Raw genomic sequence first — 26,908 nt, forward strand, 5'->3', positions numbered from 1 at the left:
TATGAAAATAAATCATGTACATCATGAAATCTGAAAAGTTGAGAAATGTAAGATTGATAAGATGCCTAAGACTGTAGCATAGTGGATGGTGTTACATTACGAGCATAAGCTTTGAAGTCAGGTGTAATTCCAGCTTGTGCTCTATTGTATTTGTGATCTAAGCAACTTATTTAGCTTCTTTAACTTTATTTCCCACCTCCTTGGTTAAATGGAAACAGTCCCTTAGATTTTACTCAGGTCCTTTACTATGATGATTAAATGATAGAATGCAAAAAAGTACTTAGTGTCATACTTGTCATAGAGCCTAACTGTTATATTAATGTTTGCTATTATTATTATTAATAGTTAAAATATTTCATTTATTAGACTTCCAATTAACAAGTCTTTAGCATAAAACTGACATTTCTTATGTGCATGATTTTGAAAATGCAAATAATCTAGGGAGAAGTTGAAAATCTGAGCTTTTCAATAAGATAAATACCTCAGGGTTATTTTGGTTTTGTTGTTTTTAAGGATAAAGGCTGCAAAGCAAGTAGACAAATCACTGAATTTGTAATCAAAAGACCTGAGTTCAGGTTCTGCATCTACTACCAGTTTGATATTTGGCAAATCTTTGAGTTTCTCTTTCCTTATCTGTTCAATGAGGGAACATCTAGGTGATTTCTATAGTGCTTTCTGGGGTAAAAAGTATTAGTTGAAAACTAAGGAAGCAATAGGATTATGCTTGTGCATAATAAATGTGCAGGTCATTTGCACAGCCCAAGTAGCATTTTAGATATGTTATGTGTCAAATCCTGGTATCTTTTTACCCTACTTTCTAGCATCTTTGCTGAGGAAAAAAGTGTCTCCAGGAAGCAAGGGTTAAGTGATAAAATTTGATAACTCACCTAAGGTAATTATTACAGCACTTGCCACATAGTACTCTCCCAAAGATAACAGGTTTCCTTTTCTGGGAGTTGTGCTTACAGAAGAAAGCTGCTTCACCCACGGTGGTTCTCTTCCTGGATGTAGCCTTCATTAAATACTGGTTGATGTGAGGGGATGCAGAGAATTATCCTTTTCCTGATTAGAGAGGGACTACTTCTGTGAAGGGCATAGGTGGTCCTGCTAATGCAACTCTTACTCATCAATATTGTTCAGTTTCTCCCTAGGCTCAGTCATGCGTCCCTGTGCCCACACAGGTGTTTTTGAGAAGGCTCCTCAATAAATCTCTTGCTTGCATATTTCAGAGTTTCTAAGTCTGTTACCTTGGGAACCTGAATTGTGACAGTCATCTACTTATTTGGGTAGTCTTTCTCAGGGATTTTTGCATTGTAAAAGATGATTATATACAGAATGGATTTTAATTTTATGATTTTGTGGTGTTCTTTGAAATTGACATTGTACATATACTTTGTAACAAGAATCTATATTAGAATTTCTGTTATTGTTTGAAGTGCTATGCAGTAGATTTTCAGGACCCTTTGGTGGAATTTTGAGCATATTTCACAGATTCTCTGTTTAGGAAGTTTCATTATCAGTACTGTTCCCAGTTACCTCAAGTGATTTTAAGACTTTAAAAAATGAGAAGTGCCTTCTTCTTAACATTACATTGTGAATCCTTATTTTGGTATATTTTTGTGTCTACTTATCCACATTTGTTTAAACTCCCAATATTCTAAACGTGCTTTAAAATATGTACATCAGTTATGTTAGATATTTAATTATATGTTAGATATTTAATATATGTTAGATATTTACAAGTTTTTATTCTTTTGCTTAATATTGAGTTAATTGTATGTTTATAAAGTCAATTTAGTTACTTGTATCTTATCTGATATTAATTTCAGTAGTTTCAGTCTTTTATTGACTGCTTTTGAGAGGTAAATTACTTTTGTATAAATATTAATAACCAATTTTATAGTTTTGAAAATGTCAGTAAGAAAGCTAAGCATATATAAAGTTTGGAAATACATTTGATTTAGTTTCTATGGACAAGTTTCTAAATTAGCCAATTTAGAGCCAAAATGAATTGTGGAATGAGAATTTTGGAGCTAGAATGACCCATGATATTGTCCTTTGAGACCAGCTTACCAATGAAAAAGTTGAGATTAAAGAAATTAAGTGTCTGTATGTGTACCAGAGAGAGGAACAAGACACATTTCAGATTCTAGAGAGAATATTGAATTAGCACCTGGGAAATCTAAATAATTGCAGTTCTAGCATTCGATAGCAGTGATGTCAGATAAGCCAGTTAAACTTTTTAGGGCTTAATTTCTTTATCTACGAAGTGATTCCATTATAATGTGATTTCTGAGATGCTTCCCAGCTTTCAAATTTGATTGAATGTGTTTTTTAGTACATGTACAATGGATAAATGGGCCTCTACTATATATAGTATGTCTACCAAATACCAGACACTGATTTAAACATTTTACATTCATTATTTCATTTGCCCTCCACCCGAGATTGATATTACTAGTTGCACATTATAAATGGGAATTTGAGGCCTAGGAGGTTAAGTAAATTTACAAAGCTTCTAAGAGGATAAACAAAGTTGATCACAGGTCTGTGTGACTGAATCACACTTAGATTTAGATGGGCTTTTGATACTGGAGCACTTGACATTCCTTGCTGAAAACAAGAATCAGTTGCATTTAGATGGGTCTGTGCTTCTGATACCTTCTGTGTATCAGAAGGTTAGACAGAAAAGACTTAGGGCGCCAAAAATGGTATGTTCTGTTACTTCAGAAATTTTGGAGTGAGCTGGATTCAGATTCAACATTAGTGAAAGCCTCTTAGAGGCCACTTAGAAAGGCAAATTGAATAGGGATTGCACTCAATTCAGCATTAATAATTTAACAACTTGGGTGACTGTTCACTTCCTCATTAAAATTGTAGATGACTCTGTTAGGTAGAATTGCTAACACTTCAGAAAATAGCAGTTATTCTCAGCTGAAAGTTGGTATAAATAAATTAGGGTTAAATGTGGTTTATTTGAAAAAGAAGCTTACTATTGGTATGCGGTTTTATGATAAATAGAAAAACAGCTCTGGAGTTATTTTGGTACAGGAATTTTCTAGGTGAAGGTCATATTATGCCAAAAGTGAGAGTGGTCCATTTTCACTTACAGTGATTATTGGTACATGAGGATTTGCAGTTGCCATGGTTTTCTGGTTCCAATTCCTTGTTAATTTCTTCTGTTTTTTCTTCTCTTTGACTTATTTAGGAGAGCCCCTTTTAATATTTCTTGTAGGTAAGGTTTTGTGATGGCAAACACTCTTTTTCTGTTTATCTGAGAAGACTTTTCCTTTATATCTGAAAGGAGAGTTGTAGCAGGATATAGTATTCTTGGCTGGAAAATTTTATCATTGCATATTTTGAATATGTCATTCCATCCTCACTTTGCCTGTAGGGTTTCCTCTGAGAAGTATGATGCTGGTTTTATGGGATTTCCTTTATAGTTTATCTACTTTTGCTGCCTAGTCTCCTTCTGTATTCTTTCTTTTCTTGAACTTTTGGTAGTTTCATGACTATGTATCATTACATTTTGAGATTTTGCATTTGGATTTTAGATATTTTAGATAACTGGGTGTTCTTATAAATCGTGAACTTCTATATTTCCTTCCCCAGGTTTGGGAAGTTTTCCTCTGTTATTTCTTTCGATAAATTCTCTGCTCTCTTCTCTTTATCTTCCCCTTCTGGGATATTCACTATCCTTATGTTGCCTTTCCTAATGGAGTCAGTCTTCATTTTTTTCTCTTGTATTTTTCTTTATTCTTCCATCTGGGTCCTTTGTATTATCATTCTCAGGGTCCCCAATTCCGTACGCCACTGTGGACTAGACCACTGATTTTCTGCAGAATTAATTTTTAATCTCTAGTGATCTTTTCGTATCCTGTAACTCCCTTATTTTCCTGTTTAATCTTTGATTTCTAATTTCTGTTCATTAATTGCATTTGTCAAGTCATTTTTATTCTACATTTTCTTACATTTCATTTTATTTCTTTATCATAGCTATTTTGAACTCTCTAATAGGAAGATAAGATAATCCGTATCTTCATGTTTGGGTTCTGGAGAGTTTTTTTCCTCTTTGGAGTGATGTATACATTTGAGGTCTCAATTTGTCCTGTGTTGTATTTTTTTTTCCCTGCCCATTTTGCTGTATCAGATCTTCCTCAGATTTCTGGATTCTCTAGCATTAGCTAATTGGCAATTTAAGGGGTATTCCTAAGAGGGCATACTTGAAGGGAGGTGGGTACCATTCCTCACTTTCCAGGAATATCAGCAACCAGGATCCCCTTTGTTCACAGGCTCTTTTCACTGTGGTTACTTGTATAGGAGGTCTGGAGGATACAGGTCTAGAGGGTGTGTGCTCAGTCTTTCCAAAGCCTGTGGTAGAAGACCCCTGCCAAAGAAGCTATGCATGCAATATGCCTGGAAATGCTATGCTCTTCCACACCATGGAGCCTCATAAGTACTAAGATTAGCACTCTTTCCAGGCCACCCCTTTGTTTCCCTCCCTAAAGCAGGCCCAGAAAAAGTCTCTGGGCAGACTGAATTCACTGCGGCTTCCTGAAGTTTCTTTTTAGGTTCAGGGGGAGCTCACACGGTGGGGCAGACATAATTGTCTTCCACATTTCCCCAGGACAGAGACAGTCTTTGAAGCCCAGAAACTCTGCCTGCTATGACTACATGGCTCTCCCTGCTGCCATACCCAGTCCTGGCCACTTGGGTTTCCTTAACTGAATGCAGAACATGCTGCTTTCACTGTGAATTATGCACTTTTCTTCCCAGGCCTGGGGTGTGAGAGCGAGGGGAGCTGGTGGAGGAAGGGCTGGTATCTTCCTGGTGAATTGGCATTGTTCCTGACTTAATGTTTCTCAGTCTTTACTTTCCAATAGTTTCTGGCTCTCCTCCTTACTAAGACAACTGGTCTTCACTTCCCTAGCTCCATTCCAAATGTGACTCCTCCCTCTGGATGCTTATCCTTCCTATCCCTGAGGGAAGCAATGACTCAAGCATCTTACAGGTGGGCACTTTTTTTGGTGTCCTGACTAGGAGTTGTGAATACCTTAGTCTCTAAAGAGCTATCATCCTTAGAAAGATTCCTTTTGCTGCACAATAAGCTTCCCTTACACTTTGGTATAAAGCAACCACTGTTTTATTTGTTCTAGATCTGTGGATCAACATTTGGATTAGGCTTAGCTGAATGATTCTCTAGCTGGCCTCTCTTTGAATTCCTGAGTATAGTTGGAGTTATCTTTTGGTTTTTGATTGGGATGGCTAGTCTAGGGTGGCCTCACTCAAATTGCTGATTATATCCAATGACTACCCATATCCAAGGATATCCTTGGCTTATATGTTTTCTAGCAATGAGAAAGAAAATCCCATTGTGCAAGCACTTTTCAAGTCTCTGCTTGTATCTCATTTGCTCCACCATCAGCCAAGGCTCATGGTATCCCAGAGTTCCTGTGGGAGAGAATTATACAAGAGAATTAATAAGAGCATTAAAACACAGGTATGATTCATTGAAGGCCATTACTGTAACAAGCTACCACAAATACCATTTTCTTCTTTGTATCTCAGTAAGTGTTTTCAGAGATGTATAAAGAAGAGACATAATAGAATTTAAAGGACAGAAGGATTTCTGAGGCGAAAAATTCAGGAAAAGGTTTTATGATGTCATTTACGTTGGAGAGTCTGATTTCATTAGCAGTTGTAAATTGCTGATTTTGTACATCTTTCATTCCTTCTTTGTATGTTAACTGACATTTTTCTCTCAAGAACTTTTCATCGCCAATCAGGGCTATTTGGTTACCATGACTTTAAGTACATACTGGAATGGCAGGATGAATTCTTTACCTTTTACTACTCATTTTCAGAATAAGAGCTTACTGTAGTGCTGATCAGTGAAGCTCCTTGTCTTTTTACTTTCTCTTGAGAAAATAGAACTCATGGGTTTTTAAAAAATGTATTTTTTTAAAGATTTATTTATTTTTATACAAGAACAGGGGTATAAGCCAGATGTGTGGGAGGGTGAGAGGATTCCCCTGCGACACAGTGGGGAAACATATCAGGCAGACCAACCGAAATACACTGCTGAGGGGAGCAGCGGGTGAGGCAAGAGAGGTCTGCCCCGCCATGTGGGTATCTCCGCGGCTGGTGGGGATTGAACCGGCTCTGCAGAGGCTGTGGACAGCTTCACAGGGCTGCACTCAACCACCTGCGCCACCAGGGAGACCCCTAAAAAATATATTTTATGAACTCATGGCTTTCATTTATATGCTTATTTGGTTTACAATTGAAGTCAGTGTGAGTTTTTGATTGTCCCAGTTTTAGCTAGTGGATGTGCCTTCAAGATAACTTTTTGCCATTTTGTTTGATAGCTCTTTGCTTTTTGGAACAATATCTCCCAGTTCATTTTTTTAAATTTAATTTTATTTTATATTTTTTTACATCATTTTCCATTTTTTGCACAATGTATGCATTTTCATGTTGGTTATATTCTGCATACAATTCCTACCCCCCTTATTTTGACCCTAATTCCTCCCCTATCCAGTGTGTCTCTGGTTTATAGTTGCTTGTTGATTTTGATTTTTACTTTATTATAATGAGTCTTTTTCCTGGTCCCTTATTTAGGTTTTCTAAATTCCTGCTGTGAGTGAGACCATCCGGTATTTTTCGTTTTCTTTCTGGCTTATTTCTCTGAGCATGATCCCTTCCAGCTCCATCAATATTGCTGTAAATTGCATGAGTTTTTTTTTTGATTGCTGAGTAATATTCCATTGTGTATATGTACCACATCTTCTTGATCCAGTCATCTATTTGGGGGCATTTGGGTTGTTTCCATAGCTTAGCTATTGTAAATAGTGCTGCTATAAACATAGGGGTACAGGTGCCCTTTTGAATTAATGATTCTGTGTCCTTTGGGTAAATGCCTAGCAGTGGAGTTGCTGGATCATATGGAAGCTCTATGTTTAGTAGGTCAAGAAATCTCCACACAGCTCTCCGTAGTGGTTGTACCAGTTTGCACTCCCACCAGCAGCACAGGAGAGTTCCTTTTTCTTTACACCCTTGCCAACATTTGTTGTAGCTAGTTTTTTTAATACGTGCCATTTTCACTGGTGTAAGATGGTATCTCATTGTAGTTTTGATTTGCATTTCCCTGATTACAAGTGATGCTGAACATTTTTTCATATGCCTGGTGGCCATTTGCATTTCCTCTTTGGAGAAGTTCCTTTTTAGCTCTTCTGCTCATTTTTATTTTTAAAGATTTATTTATGTATTTATTTAATACGTAAATTAAAGCACTGGGTACAGTCAGAAGTGCAGGAGGGTGAGAGAATTCACCAGAGCCAGAGCGGGGAGCAGAACAGGCAGACTGACTAAGTACACTGCTGAGGGGAGCAGCGGGCGTGGCAGGAGAGGTTTGTCGTGCCATGTGGGACCCTCGCTGGTGGCTAGGGATCGAACCGGTGCTGCAGAGGCTGCGGGCAGCTTCGCAGCCCAGTGCTCAACTGCTGTGCCACTGGGGAGGCCCTGCCCATTTTTTGACTGGATTATTTACTTTGTTTTTGTTGAGTCTCTTCAGCTCTTTATAGATTTTTATGATCAGTCCTTTATCATTAGTGTTATGTGCAAAATTTTCTCACCCAGTTCATTTTATAAAATTCCTTCTCCAGTCCTAGAATCAACTATTTCTTCAAAATATCCTGGTTCCTTTTAGTAGGGAATGGTACTTAGACACCAGAGTCTGAGCACTTAGAGTGCTCATTACTTCTGGGTTGTCATTGCTTTTCTTTTTTTTTTTTAAAGATTTATTTATTTACACATACAAGAGCTGGGGTACAGGCCAGAGGTGTGGGGGTGGGGTTGAGAGGATTCACCAGAGACAGAGTGGGGAACAGAACAGACAGATTGACCGAAATACACCACTGAGGGGAGCAGTGGGCAAGCCAGGAGAGGTCTGCTGAGCCATGTGGATTGCTCCCTGGTTTGCTGGGCATCGAACTTGTGCTGCAGTGGCTGCAGACAGCTTCATATACAGTAGTAAGTAAAGTTGTGTCTTAACCACTTGTGCCACCAGGGAAGCCCCTGTCATTGCTTTTAAGATTTAAAAAAAGGATTTATTTAACAAGCAAAACAAGTTAAAATTTAAATTTTAAAAAGGTTTTTACTTTTTTTACCCAACTTTTCACTAGATTTCTAATTCCTTTAAGGTAATGAGGACTATTAAAGAATGATAATGTAGAATGATAAATATTGGAGGGGAAAAAAGAGAATTTTAACATTCCAAACCATGTCTTTGGTTATGGTATATCAAGTATTGGTTACTGACTGGTAATGGTTAGTATAGGTGATAGAAGGATGGATGATTAGATAGTTTGGACTCTGTTGGTCTTTTTAACACCAAATAGTTATAGTTATAGTTTAGTTGGTATAGTGCAGAGAGAAATGCAGGAGGAATAAGATTTGCATAGTTCAGCTTCTTTCTGACTTTTGTTAAAGAGAGACTTTCTTGAGTGGTCCTTTAGTCATTTTGAATCTTTCTCATTTATGAAGATGACTTTTGTTGTACAGCTCTCACAGATGTCATGATTAAGTGAGGTGTTTTGTGAAACAGAGTTGAAAATTATTAAGCATTGTATATGAAAGTAAACTATTTTATTGTGAAAAAACTAAAAATGAGAGAATGCTTTTAGAACTCTTCATATACAGTAGTAAGTACAGTTGGTTTTCAATAAAGGATACTTTGTTATTAAGAGAGGACATCTACTTTTACATATTAGACTAGTTATTTTTATTGTTTATGTTATTAATCTTTTTTTAAAGATTTATTCATCTAGGCATATAAGAACTGGGGTACAGGCCACAGGTGTGGGGGGTGAGAGGATTCACCAGAAGACAGAGTAGGGAACAGAACAGGCAGATGTACTGAAATACACTGCTGAGGGGAGCAGCAGGTGAGGCAGGAGAGGTCTGCTGTGACTGTGGGTTGCTCCCTGGCCAGGGATCGAACTTGTGCTGCAGTGGCTGCAGATAGCTTCATAGGTTGCTTAGCTTCATAGGTTGCATCTTAACCCCTTTGTGCCACCAAGGAGGCCCTATGTTATTAATTTTTAAATACATTGTTAATACCTGCTTTGATTTCTTTCCCCCTTCTGTTTGTGTTTCAGACTCCTGGGAGAGTTGGCTCTCAAGGTTCTGATTTAGATTCATCAGCAACTCCTATAAACACAGTGGATGTTAATAATGAAAGCTCTTCAGAGGTATGAAAATAATAACTTGGTAATAAAATTCTGTGTTATTTAAGGGAAAATAGCAAATATTTTGGAGTAATGATTAGTAATTTAGACTTGTTGGAAAAATTCTCATAACTTTTATTTTTACAAAATTGGAGTGCAACTCTTGAATAGTAGGCTGAAATACTGTATATTTAGACTGAAAATTGCCAATTATATTTAATGCTTATGTTACCTCAACCTAATGAAAATTTTTTAAATCTGTTGATAAAGAATTACTGGTTAACTAGTATTTATGTGCTTGTAATGCACATAAATGATTGAATGAAAAATTAGGTTATCTAGAAAATTTACTGTATTTGGTTTGCTATATTTACGACTTTGGAAAAAGGTTTATCTTTGGTAGCTTATTAAAAATTAATGGAGAAAATAAATAAGCCTAAAAAAGAAAAACTTAAACATTTTGAGAATCCATCCTTAGTTGTTGCATTAATTTTTTAATGACAAATTTACTTATTACAGTAAAAAGAAAATCAGGTAATAAAAGAACACAAAACCCTCCCATAGTACTGCCACTGAGAGCTCAGTATACATTCTTCTCTGACTTTTTTTGTCAGGTGCCTTTTTCCGGGCTCAGCTATACCCAGTTCCTTTTCTCTGTTCTCCCTTTCCCCACCTCTGTTGATGAGTTGTCTATCTTGCACATTTCTGGGTATGGCTCTCTTTCTATCTGTTTCTGTTTTGTCTCTCTCTGATCTTCTGTCTCTTCTGTTTATCTTTATGTATGTGTATATAAGATAAACTGTAATAAGATTTTACAGTGTTGTAAGAGCAAGAAGAGAGGAATTAGTTGAACTTTATTAAGAACATGTTTAAGAAAATATCTTTAAGAAAAATAGGCTAAACTGGGTTCCTGATATGATGAACTCAAAGTACTCAGCTGTAGCCTTGGAAAGGAATCTATTAATAATTGTTGATCCTAGTCAGACCAAAATCAAAACCAAAACCACCAGAGAGACCTTAAACAAGTAACAACAAAAATCAATACTCCATGGATAGTGAGCAGTATCTGATAATACCACTAAGTTTTCTTATTAGAGTCATTTCCCTACTCTCTCAGATAGTTATACTCACTTCTCTATTCTGAAATCTCCCATGTCTCTTAACCGGTTTTCACCTTTCCTCAGCCACCTTTTATATGAGATCATTGAGAAAATGGGAACTTCAGATGAGTGTCTTCATTTTGTCACCATGTAGTTGCACCTGCATTCTCTTTCTTTAGTACAGAGGAGACAGGTAGGGTTCTTTTCCTGTTAAATTGCAATCATATCTCTTGTGCTTTGGATTCCACTCTCTCTCTTATTCTCAACTTACTCTCTCTCCTTCCTGCCACTTTTGTTTTTAATTATGTCATGAATTATTTTCATCAACATAAAAAAATGTTGAGTATAATACATGTAAAAATAATAAAAGAAGGCGGAGGGCGGAGCAACATGGCGGCGAGGAGATGCTGCGAGTAAGATCTCCCATTAAAAAAAGTTAATAGGGAGGAAAAGCGACAGGTCCCAGTGAGAACTGGGACACGGAAGATAAACGGACGACTCCAGCAAACTGTCTGATGAAGAAAGTGGCCATAAAAGAGGACCAGAAGGGAGGAAAGCGCAGAACCCTGCTCCCCTCCCCCACCCACAGAGTCGGCATGCTCCGACCAGCAGAGAGGAGGAAAACAACACACTAAAACGACCAACAAGAACAAACTACGCAGCAAGCGGGACTGTGAGTGGAAAGGAACTATTGCAGCCACCACACCCGTGAACGGGAGCTGTGGAGAACCCTGCAGGATTCGCCGCGGCGGTGAGCGAACGGCTCCCAGCGCCATTACAGAACAAAGAGACTCTGGAGGAGACCCGCACACAGCCCCGGGCCGGCCGGTAAGCTTGCGCGGAAAAGCGGCGCGCTTGAAAAGCAAACGCGGATCGGGATCGCGGCTGTCCAGGTCCCTGCACCTGCGACCTAGGCTTGCAGGGAGACACGCGGAGGCCCTCACTGGGGTAAAAGTCCCTCATTGAGTAAGCAGGAACCAGGCGCCCAGGCACGGGAGCTGGTGCAAAAGGCGCCATTCCCGCGCCACTGAACTGGGCTATAGCCCCGTCCTGGAACTGAGGGCTTTGGAACTGAGACCCAGGGCACGAAGTTCCGGGCGTGGGTTCTCCACGACGGTGGGGCACAAGGCAGACACAGCACCCCAAAGCCGTTGAGGTTTACCCTACCATCCCCACTCTGTTCCCTGTCCCACGGGGTGGGGGGGGGGGCGAAAAACAGCCCCCCAAGGACAATAGGAGAGATCTCTGGCGCCACCTAGCAACCAGAAAAAAAAAGTCACTAACACCCCATAGAACAGGGAAATTTCTTAAGACTGCTTGAAAGGGCAGAAGCCTCCCGGAGGAGACAGTGGCCACCTGGGAAGTTAGCCCATGCCAGGCCCCTTCCGACCAGCAGTCTGAGCCCACAGAGGGAACAGGCACCCACGGCCAGGGCAGACCTGGCGCGCAGAAGAGTGTGCCTGAGACCGGATGCTCAGGGACTGAGTCCCGCGTCGCCATTTTAGAACAGGGACATTTCTTCAGTAAAGACTGCCTGAAACCAGCAGAAAGCTCCCTCAGAAGCCAGAGATGGCTCCTGGAGGAGCCAGAGGGGAGCGGAGAAGTTCACCCAAGATGCTGGCCAGTCCGAGCAACACAGTGTCCCAATGCATACGACAAATTAGAAAACAGACAGTAGGGAGTAGAAGAACCACACGCAACCTAACAACTCCTCAGGAAAAAAGCACACCACAAAAAGAAAACCACCCCCCAGATTGCAACGACAGTAACTTGGAAGAACTTCTGCGCCTTCCAGAAAGAGAATTTAAAATTGCCGTGATTAAAAAAAATGACAGAACTCATAAAGGAAAACAATGATCAGAAGAAGGAAATTGAGTCCCTAAAGAGGGAAGCAAAAGAAACGCAGGAGATCAAAGAAAAAATGGAGGAACTAAAGAACTCTGGGAAAAGCAATGAAAGCAGAATAGATGAAATGGAAGAACGAATAAGTACTCTTGAAGACACAGAAATAAAAAGAACCAAAACAGAAAAGGAAAGAGAAGTACGAAGGAAAAAGACTGAAGAAAGACTTCGGGAACTATCTGACTCCATGAGGAAAGGAAATATAAGAGTTATAGGAATTCCAGAAGGAGAGGAGAGAGATGTAGGAACAGAGAAAATATTCCAGGAGATAATTGAAGAGAACTTCCCAAACGTGAAGAAGGAGCTGAAAATTGATATACAAGAAGCAAGAAGAACACCAAACTTCCACGACGAAAGGAAAAATACAGCAAGACACATAATAGTAAAGCTCCCAAGAATCCAGGACAAGGAAAAAATAATGAAGCTGACAAGAGGGAAGAAACAGATAACATTCAAAGGAAAACCAATCAGGCTGACATCAGACTTCTCTGAAGAAACACTACGGGCAAGGAGAGAGTGGAGGGACATAGTCAACAGACTCCAAGAAAACAGATGCCAACCAAGAATACTCTATCCTGCAAAGCTCTCCTTCCTCTATGAAGAAAGAATAAGGACCTTCCCAGACAAACAGAAACTCTGGAATTTCGTTACGACTAAACCCCCACTCCAAAAAATACTACAAGGAATCCTAAAGCCAGAACCTCAGAGGGACGAATAACAACGAAAGAAGGCCAAAAAAAAAAAAAGTTATTAAAAGAATAAATAAATAAAATCAAAGGAAAGACAAACACAATGGCAAATACAAATGCTAACATATCAATATTAACTCTAAATGTAAATGGACTAAACACTTCAATAAAAAGACACAGAGTTGCAGCCTGGATTAAGAAACAAAACCCAACCTTTTGCTGTCTCCAGGAAACACATTTAGCTACAAAAGATAAAAATAGGCTCAAAGTTAAAGGACGGAAAACAATCCTACAAGCAAATGGACCAAAAAAGAAAGCAGGAACAGCTATACTTCTATCAGATAAAACAGACTTCAAACTCAAAAAAATAAAAAGAGACCCCAATGGTCACTACATTATGATCAAGGGGACAGTACTTCAAGAAGAAATAACACTCATTAACATATACTCACCAAACGAAGGAGCACCAAAATATATCAGACAACTGTTGTCCTCTCTGAAAACAGACATCAGAGAAAACACATACGTAGTGGGAGACTTCAACGCACCACTATCAACAATGGATAGATCAACAAGACAAAAAATAAGTAAAGAAACTAAAGCTCTAAATAAGGACCTAGAGCATTTGGGCTTAACAGACATCTATAGAACACTAAACCCCCAAAAAACGGAATACACATTTTTCTCAAGTGCACACGGATCATTCTCCAGGATCGATCACATACTGGGGCACAAGACAAACATCAACAGATACACCAATATTGAAATCATACCAACCATCTTTTCTGACCATGAAGGCATCAAACTAGAAATAAACCATAAAAAGAAGGCAAGGAACTTTCCTACCTCATGGAGATTAAAAACCACACTACTGGAAGACCACTGGACTAAAGAGGAGATCAAAGAAGAAATTAAAAAATTCTTTGAATTGAATGACAAGGAGGACACCAATATCCTAAATGTATGGGATGCAGCAAAAGCAGTAATAAGAGGAAAATATATAGCAATAGAAGCTCACATCAAGAAACAAGAAAGAACTCAAAGAAACAACCTAATCTCGAAGCTCAAAGATCTAGAAAAAGAACAACAAAAAAACCCCAAAACCAGTAGAAGAAAAGAAATAATAAAAACCAAAGCAGAAATAAATGAAATTGAAATTAAAAAAACAATCCAAAAGATCAATGAAACCAAGAGCTGGTTCTTTGAAAAAATCAATAAAATAGACAAACCCCTAGCCAGGCTCACAAAGGAAAAAAGGGATAAAGCACAAATAAACAGGATCACAAATGAAAGAGGAGAAATCACAACGGACACAGCAGAAATCAAAAGAATAATCAGTAACTACTATGAACAGTTATATGGAAACAAGTTCAACAATCTAGAGGAGATGGACAAATTCCTACAACTCTACAATCACCCAAAGCTAGATAAAGAAGAAATAGAACACCTAAACAGACCAATTACAAGCAGCGAAATTGAAATGGTAATCAAAAACCTCCCCAAAAACAAAAGCCCAGGACCTGATGGATTTACAAATGAATTCTACCAAACATTCAGAGACGAATTAGTGTCTGTCTTTCACAAACTCTTCCAAAAAATTGAGAAGGAAGGGACAATACCAAACACGTTCTATGAAGCCAACATTACACTAATACCAAAACCGAACAAGGACAACACAAAAAAGGAAAACTACAGGCCAATCTCCCTAATGAACACTGATGCAAAAATCCTCCATAAAATTTTAGCTATCAGAATCCAACAATGTATCCATAAGATAATTCACTACGACCAAGTAGGATTCATTCCAGGGACACAAGGATGGTCAACATCCGAAACTCAATCAACGTTATCCAACACATCAACAAAAAGAAATATAAAAACCATATGATAATATCAATAGATGCTGAGAAAGCTTTCGACAAAGTGCAACACCCATTCATGATAAAAGCCCTTGAAATTCTTGGGATACAAGGAACATACCTCAACATCATAAAGGCCATCTATGACAAGCCAACAGCCAGTATCATCCTCAATGGTGAAAAGCTGAAAGCAATTCCATTAAGATCTGGAACAAGACAAGGATGTCCACTCTCACCACTGCTTTTCAATATAATACTGGAAGTCCTAGCCAGAGCAATAAGACAAGAGAAAGACATCCAAGGAATCCAAATAGGAAAAGAAGAAGTCAAACTATCACTATTTGCAGATGATATGATAATATACATAGAGAACCCCAAAAACTCCACAGAAAAACTAATTCAACTAATCAATCAGTTCAGTAAAGTGGCAGGATACAAAATCAACACGCAAAAGTGAGTAGCCTTCCTATACACAAACAATAAATCTGAAGAAGAAGAAATCAAAAAAACCATCCCTTTTATTATTGAAACAAAAAAAATCAAATATTTGGGAATAAATCTAACAAAAGAGGTAAAGGACCTATACAAAGAAAACTATAAAACACTGTTAAAAGAAATAGAAGAAGACACAAAGAAATGGAAAGACATCCCCTGCTCATGGATTGGAAGAATAAACATTATTAAAATGGCCATCCTACCAAAAGCAATATACAGATTCAATGCTATTCCAATCAAAATTTCAATGTCATTCTTCAAAGAAATAGAACAATTATTGATGAAATTCATATGGAATCACAAAAAACCCCGAATAACCAAAGCTCTCCTGAAAAAAAAAAAGAAGGGAATGGAGGCATCACACTCCCAGACTTCAAACAATACTACAAAGCCATAATCATCAAAACTGCATGGTATTGGAACAAGAACAGACATACAGACCAATGGAATCGAATAGAAAATTCAGAAATAAACCCACAGATTTATGGTCAACTAATCTTTGACAAAGGAGCAAAGACTATGCATTGGAGCAAAGAAAGTTTGTTCAATAAATGGTGCTGGGAAAACTGGGTTGCTACATGCAAAAGAATGAAGCTTGACCACTACCTTACACCATACACAAAAATCAACTCAAAATGGATTAAAGAACTAGACATAAGACCTGAAACCATAAAATATATAGAAGGAAATATAGGTGAAACACTACGTGATTTGCACATCAAAGACATCTTTACAGACACATCACCCAAAGCAGTGATAGTGAAGGCAAAGATAAACAGCTGGGACTACATCAAATTACAGAGCTTCTGCACAGCAAAAGAGACAATAACAAAAACAAAGAGAAACCCCACCAACTGGGAGAACATTTTTGCACACACAACACTAATGATAAAGGACTGATCACAAAAATCTGCAAAGAGCTGATGAGACTCAACAACAAAGAAAATAATCCCATCAAAAAATGGGCAGAAGAGCTAAAAAGAAACTTCTTTGAAGAGGAAATGCAAATGGCCACAGGCATATGAAAAAATGTTCAACATCACTTGTAATCAGGGAAATGCAAATCAAAACTACCATGAGATACCATCTTACACCAGTGAGAATGGCACATATTAAAAAAACTAGCAACAACAAATGTTGGCAAGGGTGTGGAGAAAAAGGAACTCTTCTGCACTGTTGGTGGGAGTGCAAACTGGTCCAACCACTATGGAGAGCTTTGTGGAGATTTCTGGACCTACTAAACATAGAGCTTCCATATGATCCAGCAATTCCACTCCTAGGTATTTACCCAAAGGACACAGAAACATCAATTCCAAAGAACACCTGCACCCCTATGTTTATAGCAGCACTATTTACAATAGCTAAGCTTTGGAATCAGCCCAAATGCCCAAAAATAGATGACTGGATCGAGAAGATGTGGTACATATATACCATGGAATATTACTCAGCATTCAAAAAAGATAAACACATGCAATTTGCAGCAACATGGATGGCGCTGGAAGGGATCATGCTCAGCGAAATAAGCCAGAAAGAAAAAGAAAAATACCGGATGGTCTCACTTATAGCAGGAATCTAGAAAACTTAAATAAGGGACCAGGAAAATGAGTAACTATAAGAAAGTGAAAATCAAAATCAACAAAAAACTATGAACCAGAGACACTTTTTGGGGGGTGGGGGGCGGGAGGGGAGGGATTGGGGTCAGAATTGGGGGGTTGCAATTGTATGGGGAATATTAAAATAAAATTTATTATTTAAAAAATATTAAATAAAAAAATAAAAGAAAGGGCACCAAAAATAAATAAAAAAACACTTTTATTTTGAAATCCCTCCTTTACCATCTGATTTTATTTCAAAATTGAGCTTCTCTAACATGCTGTTTATAATCACTGCCTCCTGCCTTCTCGTCTTATATTTGCTACCTATTTCTGTTGAGTAGAACATTGTATCATTTGTGTTTAATAGTAATGAAATACCAGTTTTATTAATTAGTGTTTTATATGTCTTTTTCTGCTTTTTAAATTTTTTTATTTTTGTTTTAGGTGTAATTTTGATTATTGATGTGTTGTGAGTTAATTTTTTTTTTTTTTCTCTTTTACAACAATTTGTTCTTGATAGTATGTTCAGATACTCTGGATATAGTTTCTGTGTTTCCTGCCAGAAGTGCCTTGATCAGCTACTACGATATGAGGGCTCCCAGAACCTGATTTATGCATGTGGATTCCCAAATATTGCTTCAGCAATATTATTGCTTTGCTGGACTTCTTTTTATTTCCCACTACTGTCCCTCTTTCTGCTTCCTCCTGCTTTCAGAAGCCTCACTTTGTTATTAGTGGCCACTAGTTTTTATAGCTATTTTGTTTTGTTGAATTATCTTCTGTGTAAAGGTCCAATATTGTCTTAGTCATTTTGACTTGCTTTGCTACTCATAATTCCCTTAAATTCCTTCCATTTTGTTGTAAGTGGCAACATTTATCTTTCCATGTGGCTGAATGGCATTCCATTGTTTGATATATCACCTCTTGATCTAGTTCTCTGTTAGTGGGCACTTGTCTTATTTCCATTTCATAGCTATTGCCAGTAATACTGCGCTAAACATTGTAGAACTTAGAATTTTTTTGAGTTGATGGTGTCATGTTCTTGGGGTAGACTTTGTTTTGAAATCTGCTAATCATTCTATATAAACCTTTAAACTGATGAATTTAAGCCACTTACATTTAAGGTGATTATGAGACAGAAGTGGTTACCTCCATTTTTTAATATAAAAATTGTTCTTAGTTTGTCATAATTTTTTGACATCTTCCATTTGTATTTCCTTTAAGTTCCATTTCCTTGTCTTTTGTGTTACTTCTTCTGATTTTTGTTTGAAGTTTCTGTTGAAGTTAATATATGATGGACAATTTTTGTTGCCCATTGATTGACTTTCCTTCTCCATGTTGTATAATTTAGATGTTTATTACCTCTATATTTGTTTATTCTGTTTTGTTGGTTTATGATAACCCTTTAGTCTGGCGTGGTGTTGATAAATTCTTTTAATATTTGCTTTTCATTGCAGCCTCTTATCCTTCATTTTGTATTGAATGATAAACTTGCAGGGTAAAGTATTCTAATGTGGAAATTTTTGAGTATTTGTTGTTTCCTGCCATTCCTTTCTTGCCTCTAATTTTTCTACTGAAAAGTCTGCTGATAATATATTTGGTATTCTTTTTAAAAATTTTTTAAAAAAGATTTATTTATACAAGAACTGGGGTATAGGTCAGAGGTGCGGGAGGGTGAGAGAATTTACCAGAGACAGAGTGGGGAGCAGAACAGGCAGATGGACCAAAGACACTGCTGAAGGGAGCAGCAGGCGAGGCAGGAGAGGTCTGCCGTGCCATGTGGGTTTCTCCCTGGCTGGCCGGGAATCGAATCCATGCTGCAGAGGCTGCGGACAGGCTGCGCTCAACCCGCTGCACCACCGGGGAGGCCCTAATTGGTATTCTTTTATAGGTGACTGTACTTTCTGTCCTTATCATTGCCTTGAGATTTTTTTTTTTTTTTAAATAATGTGTCTTGAGTAAGTTGCTCTGGCATTTTGTTTGGAACTCTTTGGGCCTCTTGCTTCAGGACATCTGATTCAGTTTCCAGATTGAGATGGTTTTTAGTGATTATGTCTTTAAATAAATTTTTTATGGTGTTCTCTTTCTCTTCTGGAACCATCATGATGCTATTATTTCTCTTTAGGTTATCCCAAAGAGCTCTTACATTTTGTTTTTTCTCTTTGCTGTTCTGTTTGTGTTATCTCTACCACTGTGTTTCCAGGCTTACTAATTCTCTTCATTATTTCCATTTGTCTACTTTTGAGGCCCTCTGATGTATTTTTAAATTGTTATAGAATATCTTAGATTTGTTTGCTCTAGTTGTAACAATTTTATGTTTTCTCAATTTATATTGTGTTCCGGTTTTCCACTATCCATTGTTTTTCTTAATTTAGCAAGAATGATTGTAATTGTTGTCTTAAGTTCTTCTCTAGGCATATTTCATAATTCTTCTGTATTGAGACTTCTTTTGGGGTTTTTTTTTTTTTTCCTTCTGGCATTTGTGATATATTCATATGTCTCTTTAATTTTAGTTTTATGGGTTGTAATTTTTTTTCCTTTATAAATTAGGTTTATAACCCTTTGATAGTAAACTGGGTGTAATCCTAGGTATTCTAACCAGGATCTCCAGGTGTCTGTTATTTCACAGACTGCTGCTTTTTTTAGTTAAAATCCAGGTTAATGCCTTCCAGTTATTCTTAGAATAAGGTCTAAATTATTTAGCTTTTTCCAGAATTTTTTTTATTTTTATCTTTTTGTGATCTGTTTCCCGCTTATATATATTGCTTCATTTCTTTTCAATCTCCCATTGCTCTTTATTCATGTGTAATAAGGTGATTGTAAAGTGTGCCAAGTTTTCTCTTATCCTGGACCTTTACATATGCTGAACTCTGTGTCTTACTTACTCTTTTTTTTTTTTTTTTTTGCCTCAATCCATCTCATTGTTCCTAAAGTCTCATTGTAGATGATTTTCCCAGTAAACATTCCTTGACTCATATTGGAATAGGTGTTGCTGCTGCTTGTAGTTCTGTGGAACCATAGTCCCAATTCTCCTGAAAATCATGATTATTTGGAGGTTAATTAATTTATTAAATATTTGTTGTTGCCAGACACTCTTATGGGTGCTAGAAATAGGACAGTGAATAAAATAATAAAAAAATCTTTATCCTAGTGGAGATTACATCATAGTGGTGGCAACAGGCAAAACCCCAAATATTATAAAAATGTATGGTAGGAGAAAGTTGATGTTACTGAGAAAAATAAAGCAGGGGAGGGGTGATAGGGAAGTGTTTTAAGTGGTTGCAATTTCAAATAGGATTGTTAGGGAAGACTTCTCTGAAAAAAGGAACAGCTCAAAAAACTAAAACAAGAGAGGAAATGAGTCATTGGATTTCTGGAACAAGCTTGTTTCAGGCATGTGGGGCAAGTGGAAAGTCTTTGAGGTGGAGCATGCCTGGCATGTTGAAAAAGCAGCCAGGAGTCTAGGGTGGCTCCCACACAGAGAGCCAAGGGAGAGTGGGTCAGTGAGGTAATTAGGCCCACCTCATGTCGGGCCTTATCAGCTGTTATAGAGAGGTTTTAGATTTTCATTCTCAGTGAGATAGGAAGCCATTGGAAAGTTTTGAAAAGTGACAGATTAATGAACATTTTTATAAGATAAACTTGAGCTGCTGTGTGGAAAATATACTTCTAGTAAGGTAAAGATAGAAGAAAGCTTGTTAGTAGGTTATTATACTGATCCATGTACACATTACTGTGTTTTGGATCAGGGTGGTAACAGTGGAGGTCCTGAGATTCTAAATTCTTTTTTTTATGCAAGCACTGTGTACAGTCAGAAGCGCGGGAGGGTGAGAGAATTCACCAGAGCCAGAGCGGGGAGCAGAGCAGGCAGAAGGACCGAAGCACACTGCTGAGGGGAGCAGCGGGCGGCAGGAGAGGTCTGCGTGCCATGTGGGACCCACCTCCAGTGGCGGGGAGCTGCCAGGGATCGAACCGGCGCCGCAGAGGCTGCGGGCAGCTTCGCAACCCAGCGCTCAACCACTGCGCCACCAGGGAGGCCTGGTCCTGAGATTCTAAATCTGTTTTGAAGGTAGTTCTGATTGGGTTTTTTGGTTAGTTAGTAAAATAATATAATTATTTTACTTTGTAACATTTTCATTTACCCTTATGTTCTCAGCACAGTAACATGATAGATGGAGTATAGTAATATTGTTCAGTAAATACTTTTTGAGTGAGTGATTGAATGCTTATTTCTGGAAAGTTGCAGCCAAGAAACCAGGTAAAATGAAAGACAGCATAAAGTGATCATCTAAAAACAGAGGCAACAGTGCATTCTTTCAAAGGAGTATTCTTGACCAGGATGTGGTTGCTTAGAAGACAGCTCTTTCATCAGTTAAAAAAAAATGAATGCTTTTTCTTCACTTTCATCCCCTGGCCAATCTCCCTTTAGGACTGTTCTGACAAGATGATATTAATGACAGTCAATATTTGTTGGATGTTTTCTTTGTACCAGGTGCTATGATAAGCACGTCACATTATTATTTCATTTAATTTCTTGTGGAGACCCATATGAAGTAGGTGTTTTGTTATCTCATTAACAGATGAGGAAATTGAAGGTCATACAAATGACTAAGAGTGGTGTGAATCCAGGCTTTATTCCCAAGCTTAGCCCTTAACTGCTACCCAGTCTTGATGCTTATTTTATTTTATTTTTTAATTTTTATTTTTTAATTTAAATTTTATTTTTATATTCCCCATACAATTACAACCCCCTTATTTTGACCCCAATCTCTCCTTTCCTTGCCCTCCACCCCCCATAGAGTGTCTCTGGTTCATAGTTGTTTGTTGATTTTGATATTGTCTTTCTTATAGTTATTCTTTTTCCTGGTCCCTTATTTAAGTTTTCTAGATTCCTGCTATGAGTGAGACCATCCAGGATTTTTCTTTTTCTTTCTGGCTTATTTTGCTGAGCATGATCCCTTCCAGCTCCATCCACGTTGCTGCAAATTGCATGTGTTTATCTTTTTTGAATGCTGAGTAATATTCCATGGTGTATATGTACCACATCTTCTTGATGCTTATTTTAGAACCTTGTTTGCAATCCTTCCTTGTTGTGAAATGATTTTAGTGGCTAAAGGATCATCCTAGCCTCCCAGTTCTTTAGTGTTATCAATGCCAAAGGTCTCTGTTCTTTTTTCTAGTTACTTCAGCCAGTGGTGGCACATTCGGTCTTATGATTAGTCAGAATAGTTTCACCAGAACTGTTAAAACTCTGTCTCCCACATTATTACTGTAACTGCCTGTCCTCTCAAAAACTTACTTTCTCATATTCTCACTATCAGAGTCCTTTCTGAGTATTTCAGATTCTTAATTTCCATCTTTTCTTCTAGTTTCTCAACCTTTCCTGGCTTCATTTCCTTTTCTTTTAATTATACATTTAAAAACAGTTCGTAATGTTGAGTATCTCAGGCACTCTACTAAGCATTTTATATACTACTCAGTAACTGTAGAAGAGTATGTGCTGGTATTGGCTACATTTCATAGACTAGGAAGCTGACATTTGGTAAAGTGGTTTCCTTAAGATCACATAGTAAGTATTAGTTAGACTCAAATCCACATGTACTTTTTGACACCAAACCTCATGATGTTATAACTTACTGTCTTCATTTTATTTACTTTCTCCCTGGTGCTCCCAATCCTTATATTCGCTTCTCCCTCTGCTGGTCCTATCTGACAAAACCCCAGAACTTAAATCAGTGAAATAGCACACATTTAAAAATATAGATATTGTTCATCATAGGGAATTTGGGAGATTGTTTTAAAATTATTTTATTTGGCTCAGAAATTAAAAGCAGGGGTCACTTGGGAATTATGGGTGTGGGGGGTGAGATCTCAGGATAGGGAAAAATGGTGAAGACTAAAAATTGCTTTCATTATAAGCATTTTGTTGTTTAACATCTCATATCACATAAAGGTATTTGTTATGCCTGCCAGTCGTTTCTCCATCTAAAATAAAAACTAATTTGCTAATTACAGTGTGCAGAGGTAGAAGGACAAAGTATCATAAAGAAAAAGAGCAGTACTCCAAGGGAAACAAGTGATGACTGTGATATAATTGAACCAAAGGAAATTTACAGCATAAAGTTGGGAACTAATTTTTGAGGTCCTACTTTGGATATATCTTCCACTGTTAGTACAGTTACTACTTGAAAATTCACTTACATTACTAAAAAGAAATATACTAATTACTTTCCAGTTATGTCTATTTTTATCATCTTTATTTTGTTTTAGAGTTTTTTTTATGTATATCCTCCTAAAAGTTGTTATTTCACAGGGTTTCATCTGTCCATTATGTATGAAAAGATGCATAACTGCTATTGATTTGTCGGAGCATTACCAGAAAGTACACGCTGAAAATGAAACAAGAGGACAGGAACTTCTTAATGACTCCAGTGTTACTGTGGGTCTTGTATATTTTGTTTTAGCAGCTTGGTTATGGGTTGCTCAAAATAGCTTTGTTTTTCCTAGCCTTGGTGCTGCTTAACTCTTTATGCTATGGGGAATATGGATTACATTAATTATGCATGCTTTAAAAAAGGTTCAATAAAGAAGAGAGGCTCTTGGGAAGTCAGCTTGGTTTCTTTTACTATTTGCATCTATCATTTTGTAAATTTGTAAGTGAATATAAAAGTTTAATATTTTTGCATAACCTTTGCCCTGAGATCTGGACTGTAAAGTGATTGATGTATGTTAATGTTTGTAAATTATGTCTTTGTTGTTAATTTTGTTAATTTTTAAATGAATGTATTAAAATGTTACAGGTTAAAATGCTTTACTTTTATAGAAGGAGGACTTTTCATATGAACAGCTGCTGTCTCTATATGGAAAAATATACATTATTAGAATCTGTGTTTATCACTATCTCTACCTTTGTTTTGACTCCCCACACCTAAGGGAGGTGACAGAATGAAACATATTCTTCATTAATAGTGCATCACTCAAATTTTTCTCAGTAGTTTGTGCTGGTACATATCTAAGGTTGAGGGCCAGTGAGGGGAAGTATCACCCACTTGTAGGTTGGAAAAAATTTTAAGATGATCATGATATATAGATATCCTTTTAAAAATCTTTGTAGTAGTCTAAAAATGCAGAGCATAGCATTTTTGAATTTTTTTCAAATCTTATAAAAAATGAAACGTTTTGTAGTATGGAAGACAAAATAAGCTTTCTCTGAGTACAACTGTAAGATTATAAGAAAACAGTCTAACCAAACCTTCACTTATTTGACATATTACTAGAGTACCTTAATATGCCAGTTATTTTGATGTAGGTATAAAGGAGATAAAATGATAAGACATCTAAGACATGATCTCTACCCCAGGAAATTTCTTTAATTAATATTTGTATAAAACAATGCAATAGCTAATTTGGCTTGAGGGGATCTCCTGAAAAAACTGAACGGGCAGGCAGTTAAATTAGACATTCTTTAGGGTGATGGGGAAAGTGCCTGCATATGGGAGAGCACCTGTTCTACTAGCTGGAGTAGTTTGAGCAAAGATGGAAGCATAAAAGAATCTTGGAACTCTGCTTAGCATTTACCTGTTATCTTCTTTCTAGAACCTGTGAGTCATCTTTTATTAATTAGGTGTTAGTTATCAAAAGTGACAATTGCATCTACTTGTCACTTAGATAGGAACTTTCCTTTTAACTGGAAGGACACTTGGTACAACAGGGATATCATAAGTATTAAGTTAGGTTCTTAGCTGCAGTGTCTCTTATTTTAACTATTTGGTTTTTTTATTTTTTGTTTGCTTATTTTTACTATTTGTTTGCTTACAATCCTTGTGTGGAAATTATTGAAATTAGCAACTTCAATCCCCTTGTTTAGGAAAAATAGAGGAGTCTTTAATATTCAGAATTAGACTTTAATATCCAGAATTACAATGTCTGTGAACTAAGAAGATCATACACTCTATTCATGTGACGTCCTTCAGGCACTTATTCTGAGCTTATTTTAAATGAGTGATGTATTTTTAATAAATAAACTTTCCCCTTTAATCTGCCCTTATCATCCACAGACGGCTAACATTGCTAGAAATGGCATGCAAGTAGTTTTTAGAAATGTTTGTTGAAATGCAAAACTGGGTGTAGGAAAAACTACATAAAATGTGGGTACAGCAATTAAAGAAGCTTGCCAGCTTTAATAGAATGGAAGACATCCATTTGCTGATTATATTTATGCCCTTGAGACATCAAACAGGTTTAATATATATTTAAGAAGACAAGGAAGTACATGTGTACTTTTGAGAGATTTATTTATATAAGAAATGTCCCTAAATTCAAGTTTTATGTCAGCATGCAAGCTCTAACCACATGGAAAATTCACTTAGGTAGAATATTTCTATAATTAAATATATATCACTGAATTTCTAAATATTTGGAAGTCATAAGGATGTATGGCATACCTTAATGTGATCATTAGCTTTCTGGATCCTTAGGTGTCTAGAGCCAAAACCTGGAAGTAGAGACAATTATCAAACAGCCAAAGTTGTGAAGATTAAATAGTATAGTTTGGATCCATATTTTCTGAGCAACCCTATAATTTGCCTTCTAGTTACTAGTGGAAGCTGAGACACAGAAATGATGGACTAAGTATTATAGGGGTTCATATGCTGTTGCACTCAAGGCATGTTGGCTAGTGTGGTCCAGCAGTTATTGGGCAGAAGTTATAGGGTGTCAAATTAAGTGTAAAATAGAACAATTATGGAACATGATGGTAGATAATAATGGTTGTGAAGAAAGAGAGCATAACATTACATAGATTAACCCACTGGCTGGGAGCATTCATTCAGCTGATAATGCTAAATGCCAAATATCTCTGTAGCCTAGCGGCGTTATTTTGCTGTCCATAGCACATTCTCAGTTACTACTGTCTATGCTCATTTCAGGAGTTTCCTAGGGAGTCATTGTGTTCATTTAACTGTCATCCCCCCCTGCCCTTTACTCTGGCTCAGTGATCAGAACATAACACTTTTTCCCATATGCATTGTGACTGTGATTCACACCTCTTCCTGCCCTTAGTTCGTGTTTCTCCACTTGCTTTGAATGTCTCTCTTTTCTCCCTCACAAGTAATCTCCTACTCATTTTTAGTACCTAATTCCAGCGTCACATACATATAAGAGGTATGTATCTGTACTTTTTGTACAACATTAATTGCTGTCATAGGCAGATTTGGATACCTCTTCTCTTTTGTTCCCCATAATTCTTTATGTATATGTACTTGTTATGGCTTTGGTAATGTTTTGGGTTACATGTGTATAGCCCCAGTTCTTAGTGAGCTTTGATTCTTTCACATAATGTGCATAAATAATAAACGAGGGCGTGCTATTTGTATGGCACCCAGTGAAGGAGCAGAGTTTTATTTATTTATTTTTTTAGTTTTTATGTGTTCAGAGTAGTTAATGCTTAGCTCCATCAAAGGGCTTTATAATCTATAAGCTGTCAAAGGTCTGTGTTTTCACCAAATTTTACACTGCCAGGTTCATTGATATTTTATTAAATAAACATAGGTTGTAAAAAATATATAGTGGGCCTCCCCTGGTGGCGCAGGTTGAGCGCTGGGCTGCGAGGCTGCCCGCAGCTTCCGCAGCGCTGGTTCGTTCCCCGGCCGCTGGCCAGGGTCCCACACACACAAAAAATATATCTATATAGTATGTTTGAAATAGCACTGTAGTTATTGGGAAGACATAGGTGTAAGGCTTCAATGTATTGTGTATTACAGTGAATGTAGAAACATGACAATCTAGTGAGAATAGTATTTGAGGGAAAATATGGTTTAATGCAAAGACAGGGAAGTGTGGGATACCATGATGTGTTCGTAATAACATCGTTACTTTAGTATTGTTGAAATATGTAGTACAGAGTGAGAAGTGTCCAGAGATCAGACTGAATAGGTCATGTAGTCATGCAGGATGTTGTATGCCGTAACCATGTAATAGTTTTGGAATTTCTTGTGTTTTTCATACTTTATGGAATGCTGCATTAATTTTAGGCTTCTGCAG

At 37.3% G+C, this 26,908-nt stretch overlaps 1 protein-coding gene across 1 annotated transcript in view; it reads left to right on the plus strand.

The window, feature by feature from the left end:
- EEA1 (early endosome antigen 1) overlaps positions 1–26,908 on the plus strand; it is a gene marked incomplete at both ends in the record, with an annotated part of 228,466 nt that overhangs the window by 140,122 nt on the left and 61,436 nt on the right. Inside the window, 2 exons of the mRNA XM_084255965.1 lie at positions 9,159–9,251; positions 23,181–23,306. Coding sequence (XP_084112091.1) covers positions 9,159–9,251; positions 23,181–23,306 — 219 coding nt within the window. The remainder of the gene's footprint in view (positions 1–9,158; positions 9,252–23,180; positions 23,307–26,908) is intronic.

This window comes from Talpa europaea, assembly GCF_964194135.1.
Source record: "Talpa europaea genome assembly, chromosome: 15".
Lineage (NCBI taxonomy): Eukaryota > Metazoa > Chordata > Mammalia > Eulipotyphla > Talpidae > Talpa > Talpa europaea.